Source organism: Molossus molossus, unplaced genomic scaffold (assembly GCF_014108415.1).
Source record: "Molossus molossus isolate mMolMol1 unplaced genomic scaffold, mMolMol1.p scaffold_m16_p_18, whole genome shotgun sequence".
Classification (NCBI taxonomy): domain Eukaryota; kingdom Metazoa; phylum Chordata; class Mammalia; order Chiroptera; family Molossidae; genus Molossus; species Molossus molossus.
Window position 1 is genome coordinate 1328048 of NW_023425353.1, and position 23809 is coordinate 1351856.

General features: G+C 49.6%; 1 protein-coding gene across 1 annotated transcript in view; it reads left to right on the plus strand.

Annotated features, from left to right (window-relative positions):
• Positions 1–11511, plus strand: part of LOC118633025 (RING1 and YY1 binding protein) — a 77727-nt gene extending 66216 nt beyond the window's left edge. Inside the window, exons 3-5 of the mRNA XM_036266434.1 lie at positions 10247–10423; positions 10515–10613; positions 10989–11511. Coding sequence (XP_036122327.1) covers positions 10247–10423; positions 10515–10613; positions 10989–11241 — 529 coding nt within the window. The 3' untranslated portion in view covers positions 11242–11511. The remainder of the gene's footprint in view (positions 1–10246; positions 10424–10514; positions 10614–10988) is intronic.
• Positions 11512–23809: the final 12298 nt, after the last annotated feature.

Genomic DNA, 23809 nt, shown 5'->3' on the forward strand with positions numbered 1-23809 from the left:
GGGTGGGATGTGAGAAGCACGGGTGTGGCCCGGGGAGAGTGGACTGTGATGTCTCCGTGGGCTTTCCTCCTTGAGACGGGGCAGGTCTTTGGCTTGCTCTGAGGGTTTGGTCTGAGTTGTATGTTCCTTTTCCATAGGCTTGCTGTGGGAGAGCTAACGGCATATTTATTGCGGGGCATTTACTTAGGCTACTGGAGTGACCTCAGTGAAAATTGTGTTAGGTACCACAGGGGAGAGGAAGCCAGATCTATGGTCCCTGGTTGAAATACCTCAAGCCCAGTTCTTGAAAGTTGTTCTGGTGTTTAGTAAGTTTAAAATGGTCATTTTCAGTCCTGGCCAGGTGGCTTGGTTGCTTGGGTATCATCCTGGGCACCGAAGCGTTGCAGGCTTGATTCCAGGTCAGGGCACGTCCCCAGACTGCCGGCGTGCAGGAGGCCAGCCGATCGATTGTTTGCTATCACATCAGTGTTTCTCTCTCTCCCTTCCTCTCCCTCCAAAAAACAAAAAAATCAATAAATATATATTTTTTAATTGTTATTTCAGAATGTTTTCTTAACCTGCCACTGGAGGTGATGCTGCTTTTTGCATTTCCTTTTGACGTTTTGCTGAGAAAGAATTTAAGCTTGAGTTGTTCAGAAGTTGCCTTCTAAAGAAAGTTCTTCCTGTGGGAGGCAGACTTGCACATTGAAATATGTGGCAAGACTCGAGGGTAGCAGTTCCCACGTTTTCGGTCAGAGGGTCCCTTTGTGCTCTTTAAAATTATTATGGACGCCAAGCAACTTTTGCTTATATTGATTGTATCCGTAGGTACTTCATATATCAGAAATTAATACTGAGAAATGTTTAAAACACAACATACAAACATACATTTCAGTAGCTAATCCGAGCAGTGATGCCATGTGTCATGTAGTTTTTCGAACGTAAGAGGGTATCGATGTCTTAGCATTATGGTGGAAAATAAAATTATTATGGAAACATTGTGGCCTTGTAGACCCCTCCTGAGAGGGTTTTGCGGACCCCCTTGGGAGGTAAGATACCTATCTGTTGCTGCCAGGTTGACTTATAAAACAGATGTTTTGTTTTCAAGAATTTTAAACACGCCCTGGCCAGTTTGACTCAGCGGTTAGAGCGTCGGCCTGTGGTCCAGAGAGACCCAGGTTCAGTTCTTGCTAGGGGCACGTACCTTGGTTGCAGTTTGTCCCCGGCCCTGGTTGCGTCGTGCAGGTGGCAACCACTTGATGTGTCCCTTTCATGTCAATGTTTTCTCTCCCTCCCCCCCTCCCACTCTATCTGAACAAAAATAGGGAAAAATGTCCTCGGGTGAGGATTAAAAAAACTTAAATACTTGCAGCTCCTTTTACTTATTGGATATATGTTCCAGAGTTGGAGAAAAGTCACAGTGCCTACACTCGGGAGTGCTCAGTTATCTGTAAGTAAGTGTGCTTTCAGGGCATTTGAGAGAGATGAATATTCAAGTCGGTAATTCTAAGTCTAGAACATTTCAGGTTCTATATCTATTGAGTTTTGTTGGGGCCTGTTTTTAACCAAGTTTTATCTGATGACTGTGTGTAGCACCGTGTACATTGTACAATTGAAGTCTGGTGACCTCATAAAGGGCACCCTCTTTGTGTGTGTGTATTTTTTGTTGTTGTTACAGATGTTTCTCCTTTTTTCCCCCATTGACACCTTCCTCCCAATCCTGTCCCCAGCATTGTTGTCTGTGTCCATTGGTTATGCATGCTTGTATATAAGTTCTGTGGTTTATTTCTTACCTCCCTCAGCCCCCTCTTCTGAGGTTTTCTGGGTCTATTTTGTTCATCAGCTTGTTCTGTTCATTATATTCCACAAATAAGTGAGATCATGTGCTATTTGTCTTTCTCTGATGGGCTTGTTTCTCAGCATAATACTCTAAGGCAGTGGTTCTCAACTTTCCTAATGCCAAGACCCTTTAATACAGCTCCTCGTGCTGTGTGTGGGCGGACCCACCTGGAGAAGACAGAGGAGCGGTGTCTCGTTCCTGTGACCATCGGAAATATGTGTTTTCCCATGGTCTTAGGTGACCCCTGTGAAAGGGTTGTTTGACCCGTGACCCGCGGGCTGAGAACCGCTGCCTAAGACATCCTCTTTTAAAAGGAATATCTGCAAAGCCAAACGTCTCTTCGAAATACACAGAAAAAAATGTCAGTTGGGTGCTGCTATTGCTACACAGCATGATTAGCTTGAGGACACAGACACCGGTGGGTTCTGGGTTCTGGGTTCGGTCTCTAGAGCCGTTCTCTGGAGGAAGACTCAGCCTCTTTCGTTGCCAATCTTCCTGTTTACCTCCCAGCCCCTGGGAAAGGGTGGCAGACACATCCACACCTGGGGAGGCAGTGCTTCGACATGCATGTATATTTTTAAGGGAAATTATTTGTTGATTATCTACATGTTCTGTGTACAGATACTATGGAAAGAGCTAAGTGAACTTTACCTTATTTAATCTTAACTTCAGCACTGTTAATTTAGGTGTGGCCCCGTTTCCGTTTCGAGTAATTTGCCAGAGCTTAGTAGCAAGGCCTGGATAAAAGTCCAGAGACTGTCCTACCTCAAAGTCCACACTCCCCCTAATGCTGTGGAGACGGCAGAAGCGGGGAGAGGTAGGAGAGAGGGGATGGCTTGTCTTTGGTTTGGTTTGGTTTCCCCATTTACCCCCTTTACCCTCTTCCACCTCCACCCACTCCCCTCCCCACTCAGGTACCACACTATTGTTCGTGTCCCTGAGTTTTGTGTTGGTTTCATTGGCTAATTTAGTCCATTTGAGAGGACTCATTTTCTGGCACAGCAGAGTGTTCTTCTGAGTCAAGGGCACATGCTGATGGGAAAGAAGGGCCTGGAACACACACAGACCCCTTCATTCACCCAGCAGCTTGTTCTAGAAGATAAGCCAAAGAATCTGAGAAATTTCATGAGAACTAGTGCTTACATGAGAGGAAAAGAGCCATTCAGGAGAGAAAAGAACAGAGGAGAGACTGGGAGCAGAGGGAGATGAACGCCCTGCGGCGTATGACCTAGCAGAATGACAGTTGGCTTTTTAAGTTGTCCATGTTTGATCACGTCAGCTTCAGTGAAGCCTCATTACCTGGTGTAGCGTGGCCTGGCCTGTGGCAAGAGCAGCTCTGGCCATGAGGACTAATCTTTCCAGAGCAAAACCAACTAGGTCTAAGTAGTGCTGACAGGGCCTGGATCAGAGCTGCAAGGGCCCTGTTGTCGCTGGACTTAAAACCAGCACCAGGTCTTATTCCCACATGATAAAAGAAGTAGGTTGGAGCTGTCGTGTGGTTCCGCCTTCCCGTAGCTGAGCAGATGAGCATTGGTCCAGTGTTCTAAGATTGTCGGTCCTTTAAAATAACTGTAAAGAGCCCTGGCCGGTTTGGCTCAGCGGTTAGAGCGTCGGCCTGCGGTCCGGAGAGACCCGGGTTCGGTTCCCGCTAAGGGCATGTACCTCGGTTGCAGTTTGTCCCCGGCCCTGGTTGGTCGTGCGGGTGGCAGCCACTCGATGTGTCCCTTTCACATCGATGTTTCCCTCTCTCTCTCTTCCTCTCTCTCCCTCCCACTCTGTCTGTACAAAAAATGGAAAAATGTCCTCGGATGAGGATTAAAAAAAATAAAATAAAATAAAATAAAATAACTGTAAAGAAAGCACTTACCTGGAAACTACCTGGGAATGGACTTGTCACACATTGTTTAGTCTTCATTGGACTGGGATCACATTGGTGATTCTTAGTACTACCAAATAGATAACCACCACAACAAATAGGAAAAGGTACAGAAAATGTTAAGGTATTAAAACCTTATATTAGAAAGCTCTTCTCCTAGCATGGTGTAGCTGCAAGAATATCAGACTCATAGTCTGAAGATTCTGACTCTTTGGTCTGATTGTTAACCCTCTCTTTTTTAGTGGCTGTCCAACTTATCTTTTAGAATTGTTGAGGCTAAAGTAAGTCACTAGTCATTAACAAAAAGCACAGGTGGAGGGAAAGAGCCCTAAAAGTAGCCTGCTTTCTTTAAATCTGTTCTGGACATTTCTAGATTCTTACATTACCTTTTAAGGTATCATGTGTGTGTGATTTTTTTTCTTTAAGTCAATTGACATACAATATTATATTAGTTTCAGGTGTGCATCCCAGTGATTAGACGTTCTATAACTCACAAAATGGCTATCCCAGTAAATCTTGGACTCTTCTGGCACAAGGTCTCATTTTATTAATGTTGGAGTTAGAACTCTTCTGTGTTCTGCTCAGAGCATTTCTCCTCCGTTATCTTGGGGAGCGGTGGGTAAGATGAACAGAAAACAAGTTGTTCTCCAGGCCTCCTTTCTCTATTAGTCATCAAAGCCCCAGGGGCCATTCTGTTTAGTGGAAGGTATTGTTGGGATAGACAAATGCTCAAAGCTTAACACTTACATTGCTTTAGAGATAAACGTAGGCTTTACCCAATTTAAAAAAGGATTGTCTTCTACAGATGGATCTGCAATTTGTTCACAACTTGGAATGCACCATTGTATGCAGACTAGTTCAGACAAAGATTAGATTTATTACCTCATTGTGCAGCTTAGAAAGCATTTTTACACATTTGGCCTACCCAGTTCCCTGAGGTTGGCTTTACTGCTATTCCATTTTATTTTTTAAATATTTTAGTTAGTGGGTGTTACTGAACACTGGCCATGCACTGAGTACTTTGCTATATTCCCAGCTGGTTTCTTACGTTTTGGGGCATCAGTAATGCAGAAATTCACCCCCATCTCAGTCTGCATTGCACATGCTTAGAATGGTGTTTTGAGTTTGGGGACAGGAAAACAGGCCATGTGGAAAGGCTCCGTGTGATTACAGTACCATGATGTGATCTGTCATGAAGAATCGTAGGCCCCAGATAGAGTGAGCTAAGTGGAAAGGCATTCACAGAGTTGTCAAACCCTTGAAGTTGTCCATTCTTCAGAGAACAGATTGCCAAGGCGGGGGGGGGGGGGGGGGTGTCTAAAACAGTCCAAAGAACTCAAAGGCCATGGAAGCTGACTTGAAGACATTTTATAAGTCGTAAAGTGCCCCCTCCTTTTTGTTGGATGAGTTGTCTGATTTTAGAGCCTTTGGTGAATATTAACTGAAAAGTGAAACACAAGACGGAATTCTTTCAGTTGGCAAAATGCACAAACAATCATTATGGAAGAGTTGGATGTAAGGAAGAAGTGTGATTTGTTAGAGATGCCTCTTGCTCTTTGTTGCCCGAACCGTGAGGACGTGTCTACCTTTGTGCCTGCGGTAGCTGAGGGTAGGGAAGCACATGAAAAACATGTCCCTTTAAAAAATACATGGTTTGCCTTTGTTCCCCAACAACACAAGTACACACATCAAAACAGTCCCAGAAGTATCTTGTTCTGTGATCTCACTTGTGTTCATTCATTCATCTGTACTTGAACTCTGAAAATTTTCCTTTCAAAAATTAAGATGGCCTTAAATAAAGATTTACTTCACTTTTTATGGAATGGACTTTTCTGAAACATTAGCTGTTTAAATGCAAATAGACATGTTTTCCTGACGATGTCTGTTACTGCAATTGCACAGCAGATTTTCATTTGGAACTATTGAAATCACAATACATCTTACAATATAATTTTAAGAAGACGCATTGTTTCATAAAAATAGCTTTTTTTATTTTTCAGTTACAGTTGATGTACAATATTGTATGAGTTTCAGGCACACAACATAGCATTTTAGACATTTATATATCTTACAGAGTGATCACCCCAGTAAGTCTAGTACCCATCTGACACCATGCATAGTTATACAATATTATTGACTGTATTCCATGTGCTGTTCTTACTTGACTATTCTGTAACTGTCCACCGATACTTCTTAATCCCATCATTTTTCAGCCAGTCCCCCAACTTCCTTTCTATCTGGTAACTGTCAAAATGTTCTTTGTGTCTATGAGTCTGTTTCTGTTCTGCTTGATTATTTTGTTTAAAAAATACAGAGTTTTGAAGAAGAAACAAAAACCTTGTTTGTTGCCAGACTTACTCATATTGCAAACTTACTCATAAAGTAAACAGCCCCCCCCCCCCCCATTTACTGTGTAGCATTTGTGGTCAAATAGGGCTTTGCATTTGCTTGTTGATTGATTAGCTTTTATCAGAGGCTTGGACACCAAAAGCTGTAAGCTATGACTTGTCATCTAATATTTTTCACTATATTGTGAAGGCTGTTAGTTGGGAAATGTAGGTGATTTTGGAGAACCCAGACTCTCAGCTTCATATTGAAGAATGATCTTTCTAGAGCACACTGAAAGTTCTGCCCATTGACGAGCTCTTAGTTTGCTGTGTGACGCGGAGATTTCATTGAGCAACCTAAATCTGCAGAAGGAGCTCTTGTCATGGCCAGCAGTGTTCAGTAGCATGATAAGGGTTCATCTGTTTCAGGCAGTGTTCCAAAGGCAGGGAAAGCATCTTTGCCAGCTCCTCCTGCCCTTTCTCTCCCCATGAGGACGTCTTCTTGCCAGAGTAGAGTCAGTGAGACTAATGAGGGTAGTGGGAGTCTCCAGAGGTATATGGCTGAACTGTGGCCTGGGGTGGACCTCCGTGTTTCACCACTAGTGCCCTGTGCTCAAGTCACACAGCACCCCAACACCGTGCGTGTGTGTGCGCGCACACGTGTCTAGGCCCTCCAGAGGTGGAGAGACTCCTTGCAGTCACCTTCATAAGAGGAGCCCATGGGGAGTCCAACTGGATCTGAGTTCAAAATCCCAGCTCGATCACTTAGGTAAGTGTTGCAATCTTTCTGCTTCTCAGTCCCGATGTATAACGGAGGCCGACGGAGGCCGACTCCTCCTCGGGGTGCTGTGCTTCGTGTGCCCTGTCCTGTGGTGCCAGGAGCCAGTCTGCCTCTTCGACTCGGGCACCTGGTAATGTCTGATGGGAAGCGTCCTGGCTTGCGGCCTCCCGGGAGTGCTGTGTGTGCGGCTTTTACTGGAGGATGGCCAGGGCCATTCCGGCACACGGAGGGGACAGATGGCAGGAGCTGCAGAGCAGTTTGGACACGGCAGCACCTTCATGGCAGGAACAAGAGGGCCTGTAGGAGGTCTCACTCCTGTGGCCCTTCCCTGCCACACGGCTTTCAGGGCGCGAGCCGGACCCGGCTGCGTGCCCTTTGTTCGGAAACACTGTGCCTTTTCAGAATTAATTAGGTGTTTTCCTACCTCACCCGTTCGTTCCTGGACCCTGGGGGAATTCACTTGAAGTAGCAGCTGCAGTAATTAAAGGCAGAAGTGCTCATCTGCTGTTGAGGTTTTGTGGAGGAGGGCCGAGTGGACTGGTGCTCAGGACGTGGCTGTGGCATTGCGACAGCACAGGCAGCACAGGTGGGTTTAGCAACACCTCAGGGTTCTTGGCAACAGTCAGATCCCTATAGCCTTGGGTCCTTTTCAAGTGTGAAATTTTGTTTTGCTTGACCATGAGAGGAGAGGGACACCGAACTGTTCACCATTCTCGTCAAGTCCGGTTTCTTACGCGCACACGATAACAGGCACACAGCTATGTGCACAGGTTGCGTGTTCGGGCTTGTAACTCCTTTCCCGTGTGTGCGTGTGTGCGTGTGTGTGTGTGTGTGTGTGTGTGGTGCGGTGCTGTGTGTGCTGAAGAAGGATCCTGAGGGTGTTTGCTGGAGTGTTGGAGAATGGTTGCCCATGGCAGAAACATGGAGCTGGGCAACACCTGTTGTCCACAGTGTGCCCTTGGCCTTGGTGAACTGGCCCTGTCTGGGAATAGTCCTCTCTGGACAGCAGGGTGTCGGGGTAGCTGGAGCTTCTATCAGGCACACCACACTCAGCCATGAAGGACAGTTGTTGAGGTGCCAGTCGCTTCCTCTTCTCGCTGCCCGTTGCCAGCTCTCTCCTGCCGTCGGTGCCTGCTGCTTACTCACCCAGCCAGGCACCGTTTCTAATGTCCATGGTTTCTGAGTCTCTTCTCTGATTTTTCATTTCCATATTCTGCCTACAACCCCCTTCATTTATTCCTCTCCTGTCACAGAAAATCACAGTGTCCCCATTTCCTTCCCAGGACTTCCTTGAGAGTTTTCTTTCCTGTCCCGTGAGGTCACCCGTCTCTGATGGCCTTCAGTCTTTCTCCCTCGTTCAGAGCACAGCACGACTTGTCTGCCTTCCCTGTGGACATCTCCTTAGCTCTGCTCCCCGACCCTTCCTAGTGGCCAGGGCCCGCTCCCCCTCAGCACCCCAGCTCTCCAAGAAGGATCCCTGTTCCCCAGTGCCCTTCTGGTGGGCTTCATTTCCTTCATCTCGACAGCCCTGATCCCGTGTGGCCTGTTCTTCTAAAAGCCAGCATTGACTTCCTGGGTCACCGAAGCTTGGGCACTCTTCCCTGTACTCACTCACTGTGCTCTGTCTTTTCTGCAGTGTTTGTTCGTTGTTTATCCAGTAGATCATTTTATTAACCAAGAGAGTTAAGATGCACTTTTGCTGTTGAGTATATAGTCGATTGGCAGTTCCAGGGCAGGGTGCTAAGTGATGTTCTAGAATGTTGTAGGGTATCTTCTTCCCTGAGGGGATGAGCTTGGTGATTAGGTGGGAGCTATCTGGGGCAGGCACCTGGCACACCTGTGGCCTCTCTGTTGAAGATACTCTGGCTGGTGTTAGATTTGCCTAGAGTGAAGTGCACATACTAGCGGAATTGACATTCTCCCTCACGGTGTAGTTTTCCATCAAGTTTGAATGGTTTGTTTGCAGTGCTTACTCTGGCGAGTCCTGGTTGGTGTGTGGCACTGATTTAAACTGCTTAGAGATCCCTATAGCAGCTAATCTGCTGTGTCCCCAGCAAGTGTGTGTGGAGTGTTTCTAGTTGTTTTTCACGGGAGTCCTGTGTGTGATTGGGGGCCAGCCAGGCTCAGAGTACGTACATTCCTTTTTTTTCTAGGGATGCTTCACATCTTGTTTGAACCCCTTGCCCAGTGACAACTGAGGCAGCTGTGCTCCAGGCTGAGGTGTGTCTGATGCTGGAGGCCAGCAGGAAACGGGCTCTGAGATCGTACCTCTGTTGGCATGTTTTCTGGCAGACACACCGCCGCTGAGCCGGTGCTGAAGCCTCCAAACAGATCAGTGTCTCCACGCTCGGGCTGGCCTCGGCGTGTTGTGGAGCGGGCTCTTCCCCTTCTCGTCCTGCCCTACTTTCTCAGCCACACGCACCTGCTCCCACGAGGTGCTCCAGTGACCCAGGGACCGTGCTGTACTTAGGGGACAGCACATCAGGTGTCAAGCAGCTCCCTTTGTTTTGTTGTTCTTTTGTCCAGTACTCCATTCTGGGGAGTGGAGAGGGAGCTGGAGACTCTGAAGGGATCGTTACATTGTGGCAACTAACTGATCGTTTTACCATATGAGTGGATCCATTTGGATGCTTGTTTTCCTGCCTCTTACTTAGAGAGTGTATTATATACTGTGCATGTCCATCACGATAGGGCTGCCTTTGAAAATTAATATTGTATAGTCTCTCTTTCCTTCCTTCCCCGTTGGGGTCTGAGTGCGTGTGCATTATGAGAAGTGTCCACACCACTTAGTGTGTAAGCACTAGTGTTGAGAGCCAGTGTCAGTTGGAGATGGGAGGTGGGGGTGGGGATATGATTGAAGTGACAGTGACTGTATCACTTGCCTAAGATTTGTTATAATGATGTTCAGTCTGCGCCCCGGGAGCTCGTTCAAACCACAGTTACCTCTTCTCTCTGTGTGTTGTCCACGCCAATCACAGAGCTGCAGGGGAACAGACCAGGTCGGAGTAATTAGATTGAGGAGTGAATGTCACACTTGTAACTTTATTCTTTTCAAGGGATTACCAGTGTCCATTTGATAAGAAGAGATGAACCCTCTCCTCCAGCCGAGAGTGTTGGAGAGCTGGCAGGCAGTGTATCTTACAGCTCACAAGAAGCAGTGTCTCAGCACTCTTGGAAAGTGTCCCCCTTTTATTAGCTGAAAGACATTTTTACTGTTCGTGAGCACGTGTCTGTGGCATTACAGAGAGTGAAATTGAAGGAGAAAAGTTTTGTGGACTCATCTGTGCTACATGGAAACAGTAATGTAGAAATAGCACCATATAATTGAGTTTTGAGATGCCCAGATACCAGTAATCAAATACCTAAGAAATTAGGAGACCAAAATAAAAACTGTAAGAAATATTTATAAAGTAAATAATTCTGTCTTTCCTGGAATGTTCTAGAAAACCTCGAATCAATTCTCAGCTGGTGGCACAACAGGTGGCGCAGCAGTACGCCACCCCACCACCCCCGAAGAAGGAGAGGAAGGAGAAGGTCGAGAAGCAGGACAGAGAGAAGCCTGAGAAGGAGAAGGAGATCAGTCCTGGTGTCACCAAGAAAAATACCAACAAGAAAACAAAGTAAGTTCCTGGGTAACTCAGCGCAGCGTGTTGTTTTGCAGGTGAATCTGAGACCTCCTTTAATGCCTCTTTCGGTGCCCCTGCCCTTTAGACCAAAGTCTGACATTCTGAAAGATCCTCCCAGCGAAGCCAACAGCATACAGTCTGCAAATGCTGCAACGAAGACCAGTGAGTCGAATCACAACTCCAGGTACTGGAAATAGAATCAATGCCGAGGTGCTGCTCTGCTTACCCAGTTATAGTCAAGAGCCAGAAGGTTCTGTAGGCTAAGGGGTGGGGTGAAGAACTGGGTCTGAGACTTTTAACCTCATATGTGGGCTACTTTTATATCACAGTGGCCAAAACAGGAGACAGATAAATTGGTAACTATTGGGAGTGATCCAGAGCTTTGTAGCTGGTGGTCTGTGGTAAGGTTACCCGCAGCGTTGTGGTGAGCTTGGTGGCAGTGGGAACAGATTCACTGCCACAGTGTTGTGGAGTCTCTGTGCATTGATGATTTCTGCCAGAAATCGTTTTCAATCCACAGCTTATTTAATTGGCTGTTCCCCGGTGGTCTTGCTTTCAGGCCCCGACTGAAAAACGTGGACAGGAGCACTGCACAGCAGTTGGCAGTGACTGTGGGCAACGTCACCGTCATTATTACAGACTTTAAGGAAAAGACTCGCTCCTCCTCAACGTCCTCATCCACAGTGACCTCCAGTGCAGGGTCGGAGCAGCAGAACCAGAGCAGCTCGGGGTCCGAGAGCACAGACAAGGGCTCCTCCCGCTCCTCCACTCCAAAGGGCGACATGTCAGCCGTCAACGACGAGTCTTTCTGAAATTGCACATGGAGTTGTGAAGACTATGAATCAGGGTATGAAATTCAAATCCTCCACCTGCCTGTGCTGCTTGCACCTGGAGACTCTTCCGTGGACATCGGCCTGGTAGTAACGCTGCCGGAGAACTGCTCGCCACGGCGCTGGCCACGAGGAATTTCGCACCCTGACGGTTACTCTTGACACTTTTATGTATTCCATTGTTTTATATGATTTTCCTAACAATCATTTATAATTGGATGTGCTCCTGAATCTACTTTTTATAAAAAAAAATCTGCTGTGCACAATTTTCCATGTACATTACAGCTGGTATTTTGTTTTTGTTTTGTTGGGGGGTGGCTGGGAGGGGGAGGGAACTTTTATTTATTGTGTTCACAAACTCCATCCTTTCTGCATATCCTTCTAAGTTTAGTTCTTTCTTCCAGTTATACTATGTACTATCGGTTTTGATATAACTATATATGAATATAAAATTATATATAAAGGGTTATTTGAAACCAATCCATGGCAACGCTGGTGCTTGACACACTGTGAAGTGAGTGCGACAGTGACAGAGCTGGGACAGTCCCCTCTACGAAGAGCTGAAATCACATTAAAATCGCTCTTACATGAAGTATGCTCCAACCCACGTGGAAGCTGACTCTCTCATCTGTTTAAAGAGTACTGGACGATAGGAAAATATATATTTTTAAACAATATGATCTCAAATTTAAAGACTGCTCCAGATAGCCTGCATTTGCAGTGGGTCCCTGGCCGGCCACAGGTGACTGGTCGGGAGGCTTTGCATTCAGACGGAACTGAGCTGGCTCCGGACGCTGGCTCCGTGTCGGTGTCGCTGGGGCTGCTGGTGCAGTGCTGCGCGGACAGCACTCCCGGACACGGTGTCTGTAGCTCCAGTTCCACCCACTTCCCAGTCTGCTCCTGTCCGAGGCAAAGCTATACATTGTCTCTTAGTTTTAGGGTTACAACTATTTTTGGTCCATACAAGAAGCAAATCCCTATTTTCACTCTGCACGTGACATTGCCGTGGGGGTTTTGTAATGGAAATCGTTCGCCTCACACCCTTCCTCTCCCTTCCCTTCCAGTTCAGTTTGGAGATTGTGTTCCTTTCTTTCAAATCTGCTTGTTTGTTTTCCTCATGAACAAAGGTTATTCCCACATCCAGCCTGCACCTTCTGATTCCTTGCTGTGCGGAGCGGTGGCGGGGGAAACGTTTGCCGTGCGCCGTGCGGTGCAGGGGCTGGGTCTCTCTTCCTGAATACAGAGAGCTTGAGCCAGCTCTGTTTTAAAGTTTCTTTTCACTTTTTTTTTCGTCTTGGGGGGAGGGGCAAAACAACGCCCACCAAGGATCCCACCCTCCGCATTTTAAACATGATTTGTTTTGCTTTGTTTGGATTTCCGGTCTCTCTTCTACTTAACTTTTAACATTCGTGTCCAGACTTCAACGACTTCAGTCATTTCGGGCGTGGGAACTTGTTTATCTGATCACACTTAGGGGTTCATGGAGGGCAGCTGATCTAAGGAAGCACCGCAGTTTGGTGTGGAAAACCTGGTACGCTCAACAGGAGTACCTTCTGTCTGGAGGCCACGAGTAAAAAGAAAATTAACAGCTTGATTTGAGTAGCCAACAGGAAAGGTTCCTTTCACATTTACATTAAAACTATTCTGTAGTCACTATTGTACCATAACTGAAATTCTTTCTCAGAAGCAGAGGTCACGGAGCAGCGCCACTGGTGGCTGTGGTCCTGCACCAAGGCACGGGCAGCGTCCCTCTGTGAAGAGCGCTTGTACCTGGGGTGCAAGCTGTGCTTGTCTTCTTAAATACATTTTTCAAGTATTTATTACTGAACCAAAGGAAATCAAATGCTTTCTGTAAGCATCAGAATATATAATACATAGTGATTTGACTATGAATTTTAAATCCACATTTTAATATTAGTGGGATATTGCAAAGACATTCCTTCTAAAGTTTTAATATTCCTTTTATTAAGGGTCTCAGGGAGGGTAAATTAGTCAGCCATATTTATTTTCCAGAGATATAAGGAATTGCTAAGTTTTTTAATTAACTTTTTAATAAGAAAAATTAAATGTCACCAAACCCATGGGTTGCACTGCTTTTTGAACCAGTAAGTGTTGGTATGCACTTTGTTCAGAAACACTGTGTAACTTTTTCAAAATTAGTTTCATGTAAAGTGATTGGACCCCTAGATTAGTGGGAAAAGCTGATTAACCAGCTACTCATAGGCTGCTAATTAATTATTTGCCAATGTCTTGGTTTTTCGGTTTTGCCTCCGTGATGAATTCAAGAAGGGGGGTGAAGTGGGGGTGCCATAGGACAGGTGGGATGACATTGCCATTTGTATAGAAGCTGCAGCTGACAGCGGGACGTCCCCTGGCAGTCGGATGGTGCTGGGCCAGCCCTCAGCCGCCTGTGTCCGCAGAGAGGCCTCGGGCCGCGTCCTGGAGTGGAATTCCTGCAGCTTCTTGCATTTGCAGTTTGCCCTGCACCTAGTGGGCAGAGTGTGAAAACGCTAGTGTAGATTAGATATATTCAAAGAGGGTCAGAAATACTTGGTATTCAGTGGCACAGTAAGCAGGTTATTTAAAAAAACAAAACAAAAAAAAAGCACAGTGTTATGCTTGCAAGTTCCCATTTCTTTTAATACCACCCGATCTTCCGCTTATGCACAGAGCTTACCTGCCATGCTCTGTTTGAATCATGCAGTTAAAACAAAAGGTAAAGACATCCTGACACCCACAACACTTTTCAATCAAAACCCTTCAGTTTTAATCTGGATATTTCAAAACATTGGCAGAAGTTTCTGGGAGTTGAGTTCCACAAAGACATTTCGCCTGCCTTATCAAGACCATTCTCAGTCTACTTTTTTAAGCTACCATATCTTAAATTATTGAAAATTTATTAATTGCTGAATATATAATAACCTTTGCTTGTATGTAACCGGAAATGGTTTAAGAGCCAACATTTAGAGTATGACAATGGACCTGAACAGTTTTTAATGCGCAAGCAGTTCTGTTCTTGTGTATGACTTGTAACCTTAATTTACTGTGTAAAGATGGTTACATTATTTCCTTAGCTTTGTTTGTTGGAGACAAATAGAGAATGCTTGTTAAGTATGTCAAAACATAATCTTGTGAATTTTTGTTAATGTATTATACGAGCTATATTTTTCATTTGCCCAGAAAGACAGCTTGTATAACGCTTTTGGAAGTTTCTGCTCTGTGATGTCTTTAGAGCTGACAGTCTTAGGTTTGTTCTTTTCTTCATGCTAAAGTGTCAGTTGGTGGTTTTGTGAACTGGTCAGAAATTCACAGGTCTTAAATGTTTTGGGGAAATTTATATTGGACACTGCTCTTTGTCTAGCAAATGAAAGATGTTAATATATTCCTGTTGCTGGCATGTGCACGCCCGTGTTCTTAGAAAAGCCACTTTATCGTTTCCTGCTTCAAATAGAAATGTCTATTTATGAATTCTGCTTGTAGTTTTTTCACAAATAAAATAGTAAAATTTACATTGAAATCTTTTATTTCTGTGTGTGTAGATTTTAACCTTTAGGGAAATAGTTCCTTTTTGAACTCAGATATTTAGCTTGTGGAATATTCCCAGTGGGAATAGGAGGCTCAGAATGTGTGTGTCCTGTCGGAAGCTGGAGTGGTTGGCTGTCTTCCTGGCTGCAGCAGGATGGCCGGGCCTCGGCAGGAAGGAGCAAACGTGTCTGCATTTTGAAGCTGGCTGCGGTGACCTAGAGACAGAAATGGAGGCGACAGCTCTGCGGCCCGTGGCATGGGCACCCAGGCCCTGCAGACGCCCTGCCCGTGGCATGGGCACCCAGGCCCTGCAGAGACGCCCTGCCCGTGGCATGGGCACCCAGGCCCTGCAGACACCCTGCCCGTGGCATGGGCACCCAGGCCCTGCAGACGCCCTGCCCGTGGCATGGGCACCCAGGCCCTGCAGAGACGCCCTGTCCGTGGCATGGGCACCCAGGCCCTGCAGAGACGCCCTGTCCGTGGCATGGGCACCCAGGCCCTGCAGACACCCTGCCCGTGGCATGGGCACCCAGGCCCTGCAGAGACGCCCTGTCCGTGGCATGGGCACCCAGGCCCTGCAGACACCCTGTCCACGGCCCAGTGCAGTTAGGCCATCGGGCTCACCTGTCAACACAGCAGGCAAACCCAGAAGCACAGCTGGCTGGTTGCCCTGCTGACACCGCGGCTGCCCCCGAGAACATGGAAACCACTCACCACCACAGCGTCCACCCCCGGTGCTCTGTCCCGGGTCAGTACGGGGACTGACCCTGAAAGGAAGACGACATACGTGGCCAGGGCCCTAATCTGAAAGTGGTTGTCCTGGTGAAAGGAAGCTTGGCAAGCTCCATTGTCTTCATTGTCTAGGATGAGTCAACTCAAGTCTAACAGGTCATAAATCGAGGGGATCTGGACAGGCTGAAGGGCAAGGATCGGTTGGTGTCTGATGTTTCCCAGGGGCCGTTTTGGATCCAGATAAGGTGAGGGACTTTGGTACCTGAGGAAACCTCTGTGAGGACCCCTGGTTTCACCATCCGGGGAGGAAGGGAACTGCCCCCGACGCCAGATAGGCGTGCAGCAAGAGGTGGGTCCCCACGTGACAGGCAAGGACGGCATGGAGGAGTGCGGGTTCTTCCCGACTGCGGACGAGTGGGAGGCAAAGGGAAGCCCGGCACAGACCACGCTGAGACCCAGGAGGAAAGCATGCGAGGGTGCGACACCATGGTGGTAGGAAGCTTGTGCTGAATCCATCTGGGTTGGGGGTTGGGGGTGTTTTGGTGGGACGTTCCCAAGCTCTCCTGGGGCAGCAGAGAGGGGCGGTGTCGGGGGCCTCGGTCGGCCTGGTCCCAGCAGTTCTGAAGACGTAGTTGCTCTGAAGCCTTGAAGTCACAGCAAGAAGAGGCTCAGAGCCACCCTTGTGTTAGGGCGAAAGTTTGATCTGAGTGCTGCGTGCTAAGCATCAGAAGCAGCCAGGTGTAGTCTGGCTGCCCATCCTGGCGTCTGTCAGGAGGGACAATCTTCCCAGCAGGCTGGGCCACTGGAGGCTTTGATCTTCATAAAGAAGTTTGTAGGACACGTGTGGGAAGGGGTGGGCTCAGACCCTGGACTGATGCTGAGATTCCTTCCCTGTGGGCACCGAGCACGAGGTGGGGAGAGGCTGCAGTGGCTAGGCCTCCCCAGCCCTCTGCATCCAGTGCAGTGCTAGGAACAGCCAACGGGCAGTGTGGAGGGCAGTGCCCTCCCGAAAGCTGTTGCAGACATCACTAGTCAGTCACAGTAGCACCCTTTTCAGCTGTACTCGGACCCAGACTCCAGCGCTGCTCCCTGTGCACACGACCCCATGTTCCTGCCCTGGATGAACCCACCCGCAGCACTGCAGACATGCCAGGCCTTTTCCCATCAACTCTTACATGTGTGGCACACCATGAACCCTGGGACTTCAGAGGGAGGCCGGCTGAGAGGCTTGGAGGGGTCAGGAAGGGAGAACTCAGTATCCAACTCCGAACTCTGCGTAAGGCTCAGCTCCCTGTTCAAAAGTGGACCAGACAACAGGCTGGTTAAATGCCAGACCCACAGCCTGCCGGCCATGCAGGCAGACAGGGCCGCCCCGTGGCCACACGGCTCTGTGGACCTCGGGCTCAGTCACGGGCGCAGCACAAAGGGGTCCTGGGAAAGCAGCACCTGCCTTGGCAGCCCACGGCTGCGGGACCTGGGCCTCCCCTCTGGGCCGTTCTCTGGCTGCGACCGCGTGCTCTGGTCTCTGCCCCAGAGCATGGCCGTGTCTCGGGCTGCTCGACGGGGCTGCGTTTTTAACAACGGGAAGCAACATTTTTTTCCTGAACATTTATTCTAATGCTTCACAGATGTTGACACTGGGAACGAATGAGAAGCGTTTATTTTGTTTTGTGGTTTTATCTTGTTTTTAAGTTTTCTTATTTACATATTTATTTCCTTGTCCGAGAGGAAGGAGCAGTTGGTTGAGGCCACGTGTAAATACGGCCCCGTGGTATTTCTGAGAGCTGCTGGGGTCTCTGTCTGCAAATAGTGTTAGCAGTGAACATGGCTTTTCTTCATCAAAAGTGATTTTTTTAAATGATGCTCACTGTCCTGTGGTTATGAAACGTTGAGAGTTGATGGGAGAATCAGAGATCACAGTGCCTGGTGTCACCAACAGTAGGAGCTTAGGAAGCTGGTTGCTGAGTTACATAAGAATGGGATTTTTAAATTTTATTTTTCAATTGCACTTGACACAGTATTAGTTTCAAATGCATAGCACATTGGTTTACATTTATATAACTTAGGAAGAGACCCCCTCGATTAGCCTAGTGCCCAGAATGGGGTGTTCTCGTTCGTGTGTACAGGGCACAAGCACACACAAGCTTGGGCTCCAGGCCCCAGAGGAGCCTCGGACACGCGTGAGGAGCGGGTTCTGGACGAGAGCCGCCGGCCGCGTGCTGCGGCCCTTCGGCCTCAGAGCAGAGCCAGCTGCAGTCGTTTGCAGTTGTGATCTCATCGGCTGGGATGGAACAGTCCGGGGACGTGAAGGGGGCCTCCTGGGCCGCAACTGCTGCTTCAGAGACCACCGTGGCAGCAAACGGCAGCCTGCAGGGGTGCCGAGGCGAGCAGCAGTCTGTCACAGCAGTCTGCCACCGTGAGCTGCAGCAGTAAGTCGTGGTGTCCGGCCGGTGGTGGTGGGCCCATAGGCCAGCCGCCCGTGTGGCCGGAGAGGGTGAGGACTATTGAGTGGGCACCCAGCCAGGCTTTTCTACAGAAGCTGATCGATCCAAGTGGGAAATTCTACCCGAAAGAGTCGGTGACGTGGGAGTGGGGACAAGTGGGGAGCGGGCGGCACTTCACCGTGGGACCAGCATGTGACAGCCCCCCGCCGGCTGAGCACCAGGTCCACTCAGGTGGTCAGGCAACACGGCGGCACGTCTGAGCGAACACGGCCCAACTCGCGGGTCCTGTTGGCGTGCCCTCGGGCGCCCACGCCTGAGCCCTCCCAGCGGCAGTGGGCAGGGCGGGCGAGCTGCAGCCTACGAGCTGAGATGGCTGGACCTTAGTGGGTGAGACAGAGCTGAAGGAAGAATATTTGTGATGTGAAATTATATGATGTCCAATCCAGTCTCTGAAGTGTCATTGCCCAGCTTGTTCATGGCCTGTCCGTGGCTGCCTTCCAGCGGAACGGGGGCGCGGGGCCTGCCCTTGTTCCCTGGCCCCCGGAGAGCGAGGTGAGCCGACAGTGGGCGCTGGAGGCCACTTCGGAAGGAAGGACTCTGCCCTCCCAGGAGCCCAGCCAGCTAGGAGAAGGGGCTTGCCTGGGGCTTCCCGCTAGGGAGGGGGTCAGTAATAGAATCAGGGCTGCCAAATCCACGGTCCTGGCTTTAATTCTCACCAGGCTGAATGGATAGCTTGTTCAAAAATACGTTTCTTGGAACGCCATTTAGGCCACATGACAAATTTGGTAAATAACTTTTGATATACAAGCTCTCTTGGAGTTTCAGTCACCATTAGCATATCAAGAGCTCTGAGAAGTTTGCAGAAAAGAAACCCATTTAATTTTCTTTAACATGGTGTTTTTAAAACTTTACTGACCTACCTACTACCAACCGATGCAACTGGGAAAAGGGCTACAGAGCAGACCTGTCATTCAGTCGTACTGGGTACAAACTGCGTCTCTGTGACCACATGAAGATCATGGAGCCTCCGTGTCGTCCCCTGCAGAATGTTAGTGCCCTGCCCCCTACGTAACAGGCGTCTGTCGGGCACACCTGCCAGTTCCCACCATGGAGGCCACATTTGGAACCACAGTAGCTTTGCAAAGGGGTAGCTCATCTAACCCTCAGGTGCCTTTTTAGTTAGATACAGGACCATTCAGAGCCATAAAACAACCCTCTCCACAAAATAGGGAAGGTCTGATATTCTCATTGCAAACAGGAAAACATTCCTGGCGTGTCTGTGCCAACAGCATGGCTGTGGCTTGGCGCCCCAGCAGGGAGCTGTGCCCTGGCCCCTGGGCCTCTCTGCGTGGGTCCCCAGGACCTGTGAACATGCCCTCCGGCTGTCAGTGGTGGGGGCGGGGCCTTCTCCACTCCCTGGACACCAAAAGCCTTTACTCCTGAGGGCAGGTGAGATTCTGGCAGCCTCTCCACGTGAGGGTGAGCTCGGTGCCTGCAGAACGCCCAGCGCCCCGCAGACTCCTGAGGTCCTGCTGCAGGAGGGTGTGGAGGGTGCGAGTCCCGGGCCTGCTTGGCCTGGGAAAGGCTGCACTCCCCCAAGGGCAGGGAGGGGCTGATGCTGGGCATGGAGGAGTCATAGGAGTTGCTAAAACACAGCATAATCACCAGGAGCGTGGAGTGTAGGGAAATATACCCTCAACGTGCATTTTAGAAATAAAATGCAATACCTCAAATACACTCCTGTCTTGGGTGCTTTGGTTGAAAAGTTGGGGTAGCCTGTTACTCCCCCCCAACCCCCATGCATGGAGCCTAATTTGGAGGGGGCTAAATATACATTCCACAAGGCATGCGTTCCAAGGCCCGGCTGGGTGCACCTCCTAGGCTCTGGCAGAGGGCAGATGGAGCTGGGGGCCCTCACATTCCTGAGCGCCCCCAGGAAGCATGGGGATCAACCACGGAAAAGAAAGCTGGTCCTTACCCTCCGTTTTCCGTTTGTCGTCCCCCCCCCCCCGCCCCCGACATAAAGCAGCCCCTCTGGTGGAAGACCAGCACTGATTGTTGCAGTTCAGGACAGTGACCCAGCTGACATGCTCACCACTCCCTGCCACCCCCTTACTGAGCACCCTCTGCGGCATCCTGGGACAGCAGGCCCCCTCCAGGGCACCAGCCCTGCCAGGAGCTTGCATCCCCAGAGGCAGCAGGCCCTTTGGGAGGAGCCAGATGGCAGCAGCCTCGCAGGGCCGCCTTGCAGGGGCACACTCACCCCGAGTTTGTGCGCCTCGGGGGCTGCCTCCCTCTCCATGTGCAGACGTCAGCATCGGCACCTTCGCGGCTGCCGCCCGTAAGTCTTTGCCCACAAGGAGTCCACCCTGGAAACGAGAGTCTGACCTGACCCCAGTGAACAGACACCCGAGACTGCACACAAACTCGACCGTCTCCATCCGACAGCCATTGCCCAAAGTGCACAGCCGGACGGAAAGCCAGGCTGTCGATGGGGGGGACGGTGTTGGGCAGAACAGCAGCCCCAGGTATGTGGTGAGGACTCGGCTTCCCGTGGTGTCAGTGAGGAACCCAGTGGGCAGCAGGCGGGTGTCTCGGGAAGGCAGCTTTCCTCAGACGCCCTTCCTCGCCAATGGGAAGTGAGCTGAAGCTTGTCAAGTGTCACTTCCGGAAGATGGGAGACAGCATCCTCTGCTTTGTCCGACCCCTCGAGCTCTCATCTTGGAACTGGAGCTGATGGTCACCTCTCTCTGTCAGTCATCTTGGACTAGGAGGTGGCCTTAAGGGTGGAAGCTACATGATAAGAGACAGACAGATTCAGAGAGACAGAGACAGAGAGAGACACAGAGAGAGACACAGGGAGACAGAGATGGGGGCAGTTCTAGAAATTGGCTCCCATGGTTATGGCCTCTGAGAACGCCCACAATCTGCCACCTTCAAGCTGGAGACCCAGGAAAAACGGTGGTTTATTCCGTCTGAGTCAGAAGGAGGGTCCAGGGGCTGATGATGTAAATGGCAGCCTGAGTTCATCATCTGTCCTCAGGAGCCAGAAATGCTGGCGTCTGAGGGCAGGAGGGGGAGGTCCCAGCTCAGGCAGAGAGGGAGGGAAGGCACCTTCCTCCACCTCGGTGTTCCCCTGGGGCCCTCCGGGGGTTGGTCTGGTAGGCCCACCCCCACCCCCACCCCCACTGGAGAGGGCAGGTCTTCCTCACTCAGGCTACTGATTCTTCCACAGACACCCTCACAGACACACCCAGAAGTAATGTCTTACCAGCTGCCTCAGCATCCCACAGCCCAGCAAGTACACAGGTAAAATCAACCATCACACACCATTATTTTGGGTTTTTCTGTTATATGCAGATGATAAAAAAAAAAAAACTTAGTAAAACAAATGCCCAGTGAAACAGATGCCCAGAAAAATGTGCCACGTTTCTCATGCAGTCCTGTACCCTGGGTCCAAGTAGCTCAGGCTTATGGGCGATGCCTGGCCCAGTCAGTAGAGTTAGAGTACAGATCCAGGTCCCACTTATAGCTAGATGTCCTTGAGTTCTCCCGTACACGGCAAAACCTCCCAAATGGCTGTTGTGTTTAGCCCAACACACTTTTCTTGATGGTCTGCTTTGTGTAACTACTGTGATGACCCCAAGCTGAGTGACAGGCCTGGTCCCCTGGGAGACGTTTGCTGAAGTGGGACGTCAGGGTTCACCAACTCCGTGTCTGCTGCTGGGAATTTTTGAAGGAAAAAAACTGGAATTAGATCTTAAATCTGAGCTTCAGAGAGCCTGTGAGAGGAATTCCTTGAAATTATGTACCAAAAAATGTGTCTTTTATTGCAGTTATGTACTTTTATTGGGGGCAGTGTTTCGAGGTTTGATGGGGCTCTGGAACGGCTCCGTGAGCCCGATGGCAGTGGCTGAGGAGGAGCCAGGTGACGTGGTGCGGCCCCCTCTCCTGAAGGACGTCCTCCCAGAGGAGTCTGCGTTCCTCAGAGCGTGATGCCACGCGAGGCACGGCGACCCTGAGGAACCCCACCTCGGTCAGATCCCGCTCTGTTTGGTGCTGTAATCAATGACGTAATCTCCAAAGCTGCCGACAACAGAGGTCGGCAAGTCACCCGCCTACGATCCCCTGCAGGTCTCCCTCCCGGGGTCCAGAGGCCAGGCCGGCGGGGCAGCCTCTCCGGGCCACCGCGGCATCGGGGCAGAGGGCAAGCCGCCGCGCCGGGCTCCCCCGGACTGCTCAGAGATGACACTGGTGTCTGAAGAGTCACAGGGCCTGAAGAGTCGGCCAGGTGCACAGGGAGGGCGGCAGCATCTTCGCATTAATCAGTCTGCATGTCATTTTGCTGGGATGGAGGAATACACATGGAACTTGACCAAGAACTAGAAAGAACTAAGTCTAACCTGGCTCCCTGCACTTCACCCCCCGACCATGTCTAGGGAGAGACTCTGAGCAGGAGAACCTGCTTCTGCACCCTGGTGCGAGGTTGGGCGGGAAGGAAGGGAAGCCCGCTGTGCGCATTGGTCCTCGGGCCACTGGGGCTGGACACGGCTCCGTGTTCCTCACCTTCTGCTCTGGTCAGCCAGAGTCCCTGGAAGGAACACTGGGAAGTGTTACCAACGTTGGGGAGTTTGTGGTCTGACGGATGTAGTGTTAGCTACACATTTACATAATTGTCTCTACTCTAGACAATCTCTGTGCGAATCTGATCCATCTTTGCAACTCTTCTTTTTTTTTAATCCTCACCCAAGGACATTTTTGCATTTATCTTAAGATAGAGCAGGAGAGAGAAAGGGAGGAAGAGAGAGAGAGAAACATCGATGCAGAGAGACACATCGAGTGGCTGCCACTCACACGACCCCAACCAGTGCCGGGGACAAACTGAACCGAGGTACGTGTCCTTAGCGGGAACCGACCCCGGGACTCTCTGGTCCGTGGGCCGATGCTCTAACTGCTGAGCCAAACCGGCCAGGGTGCAACTCTTTAAAAAAAAATTTTTTTTTTCTCTTTATTGATTTTAGAGAGAGAGGAAGGCAGAGGGAGAGAGAGAGAGAAACATCAATGAGCGAGAACATCGATTGGCTGCCTCCTGCATGCCCCCGACTGGGGATCGGCCCCACAATCTGGGCATGTGTCCTGACCGGGAATCGAACTGGCGACCTCCTGATGCGGGGTTGATGCTCAACCACTGATGCACACCAGCCGGGCCATCTTTGCAACTCTTGACAGTGTCACCTATTATAATCCAAAGGTCGGACTCATAACAAGTGTATGTTTAACAATATCCACAGTTAGCCCAGCTCTCTACACCCCAACCCTGGCACTAACACAGAGTGGGTGCCCCTGGACATACCCAGTTCAGAATGCCCATTCCTAGACCAACAAGCAATGTTAAACATTACGGACTGAACTGTCCCCAGAGTTCACAGCTCGAAGCCCTAACTCTGTTACACACATTGGATGATTCTAATGCTATGAAATGTCCAGAACTGGCAAATCCAGGGGCAGAAAGTGGATTCATAGTCCTAGGATGGCAGAGAGGGCAGGAGAAAAGTGGGGAACAACGGACACAGGTTTGGGAGGCAGGTGCGATGAAGATGCTGTGACGCTTTCTTTGGCGGTGCTTACAAAGCTGTACTAAGATCAGTGCATTGCACACTGGAAGTAGTTCAGTTGTATGGTATGAGTTGTGTGTGAAGAAATCTGTTGTTTAAGAAGCACAGATATCCTGATTTCTGCATCTGCTGGAAGCAGTTGGGCTGTTTGCTCCTGTGCTCCTGTGTGCTCCTGTGCTGCTGTGTGCTCCTATGTGCTCCTGTGTTTTCCTGTGTTCCTGTGTGCTCCTGTGT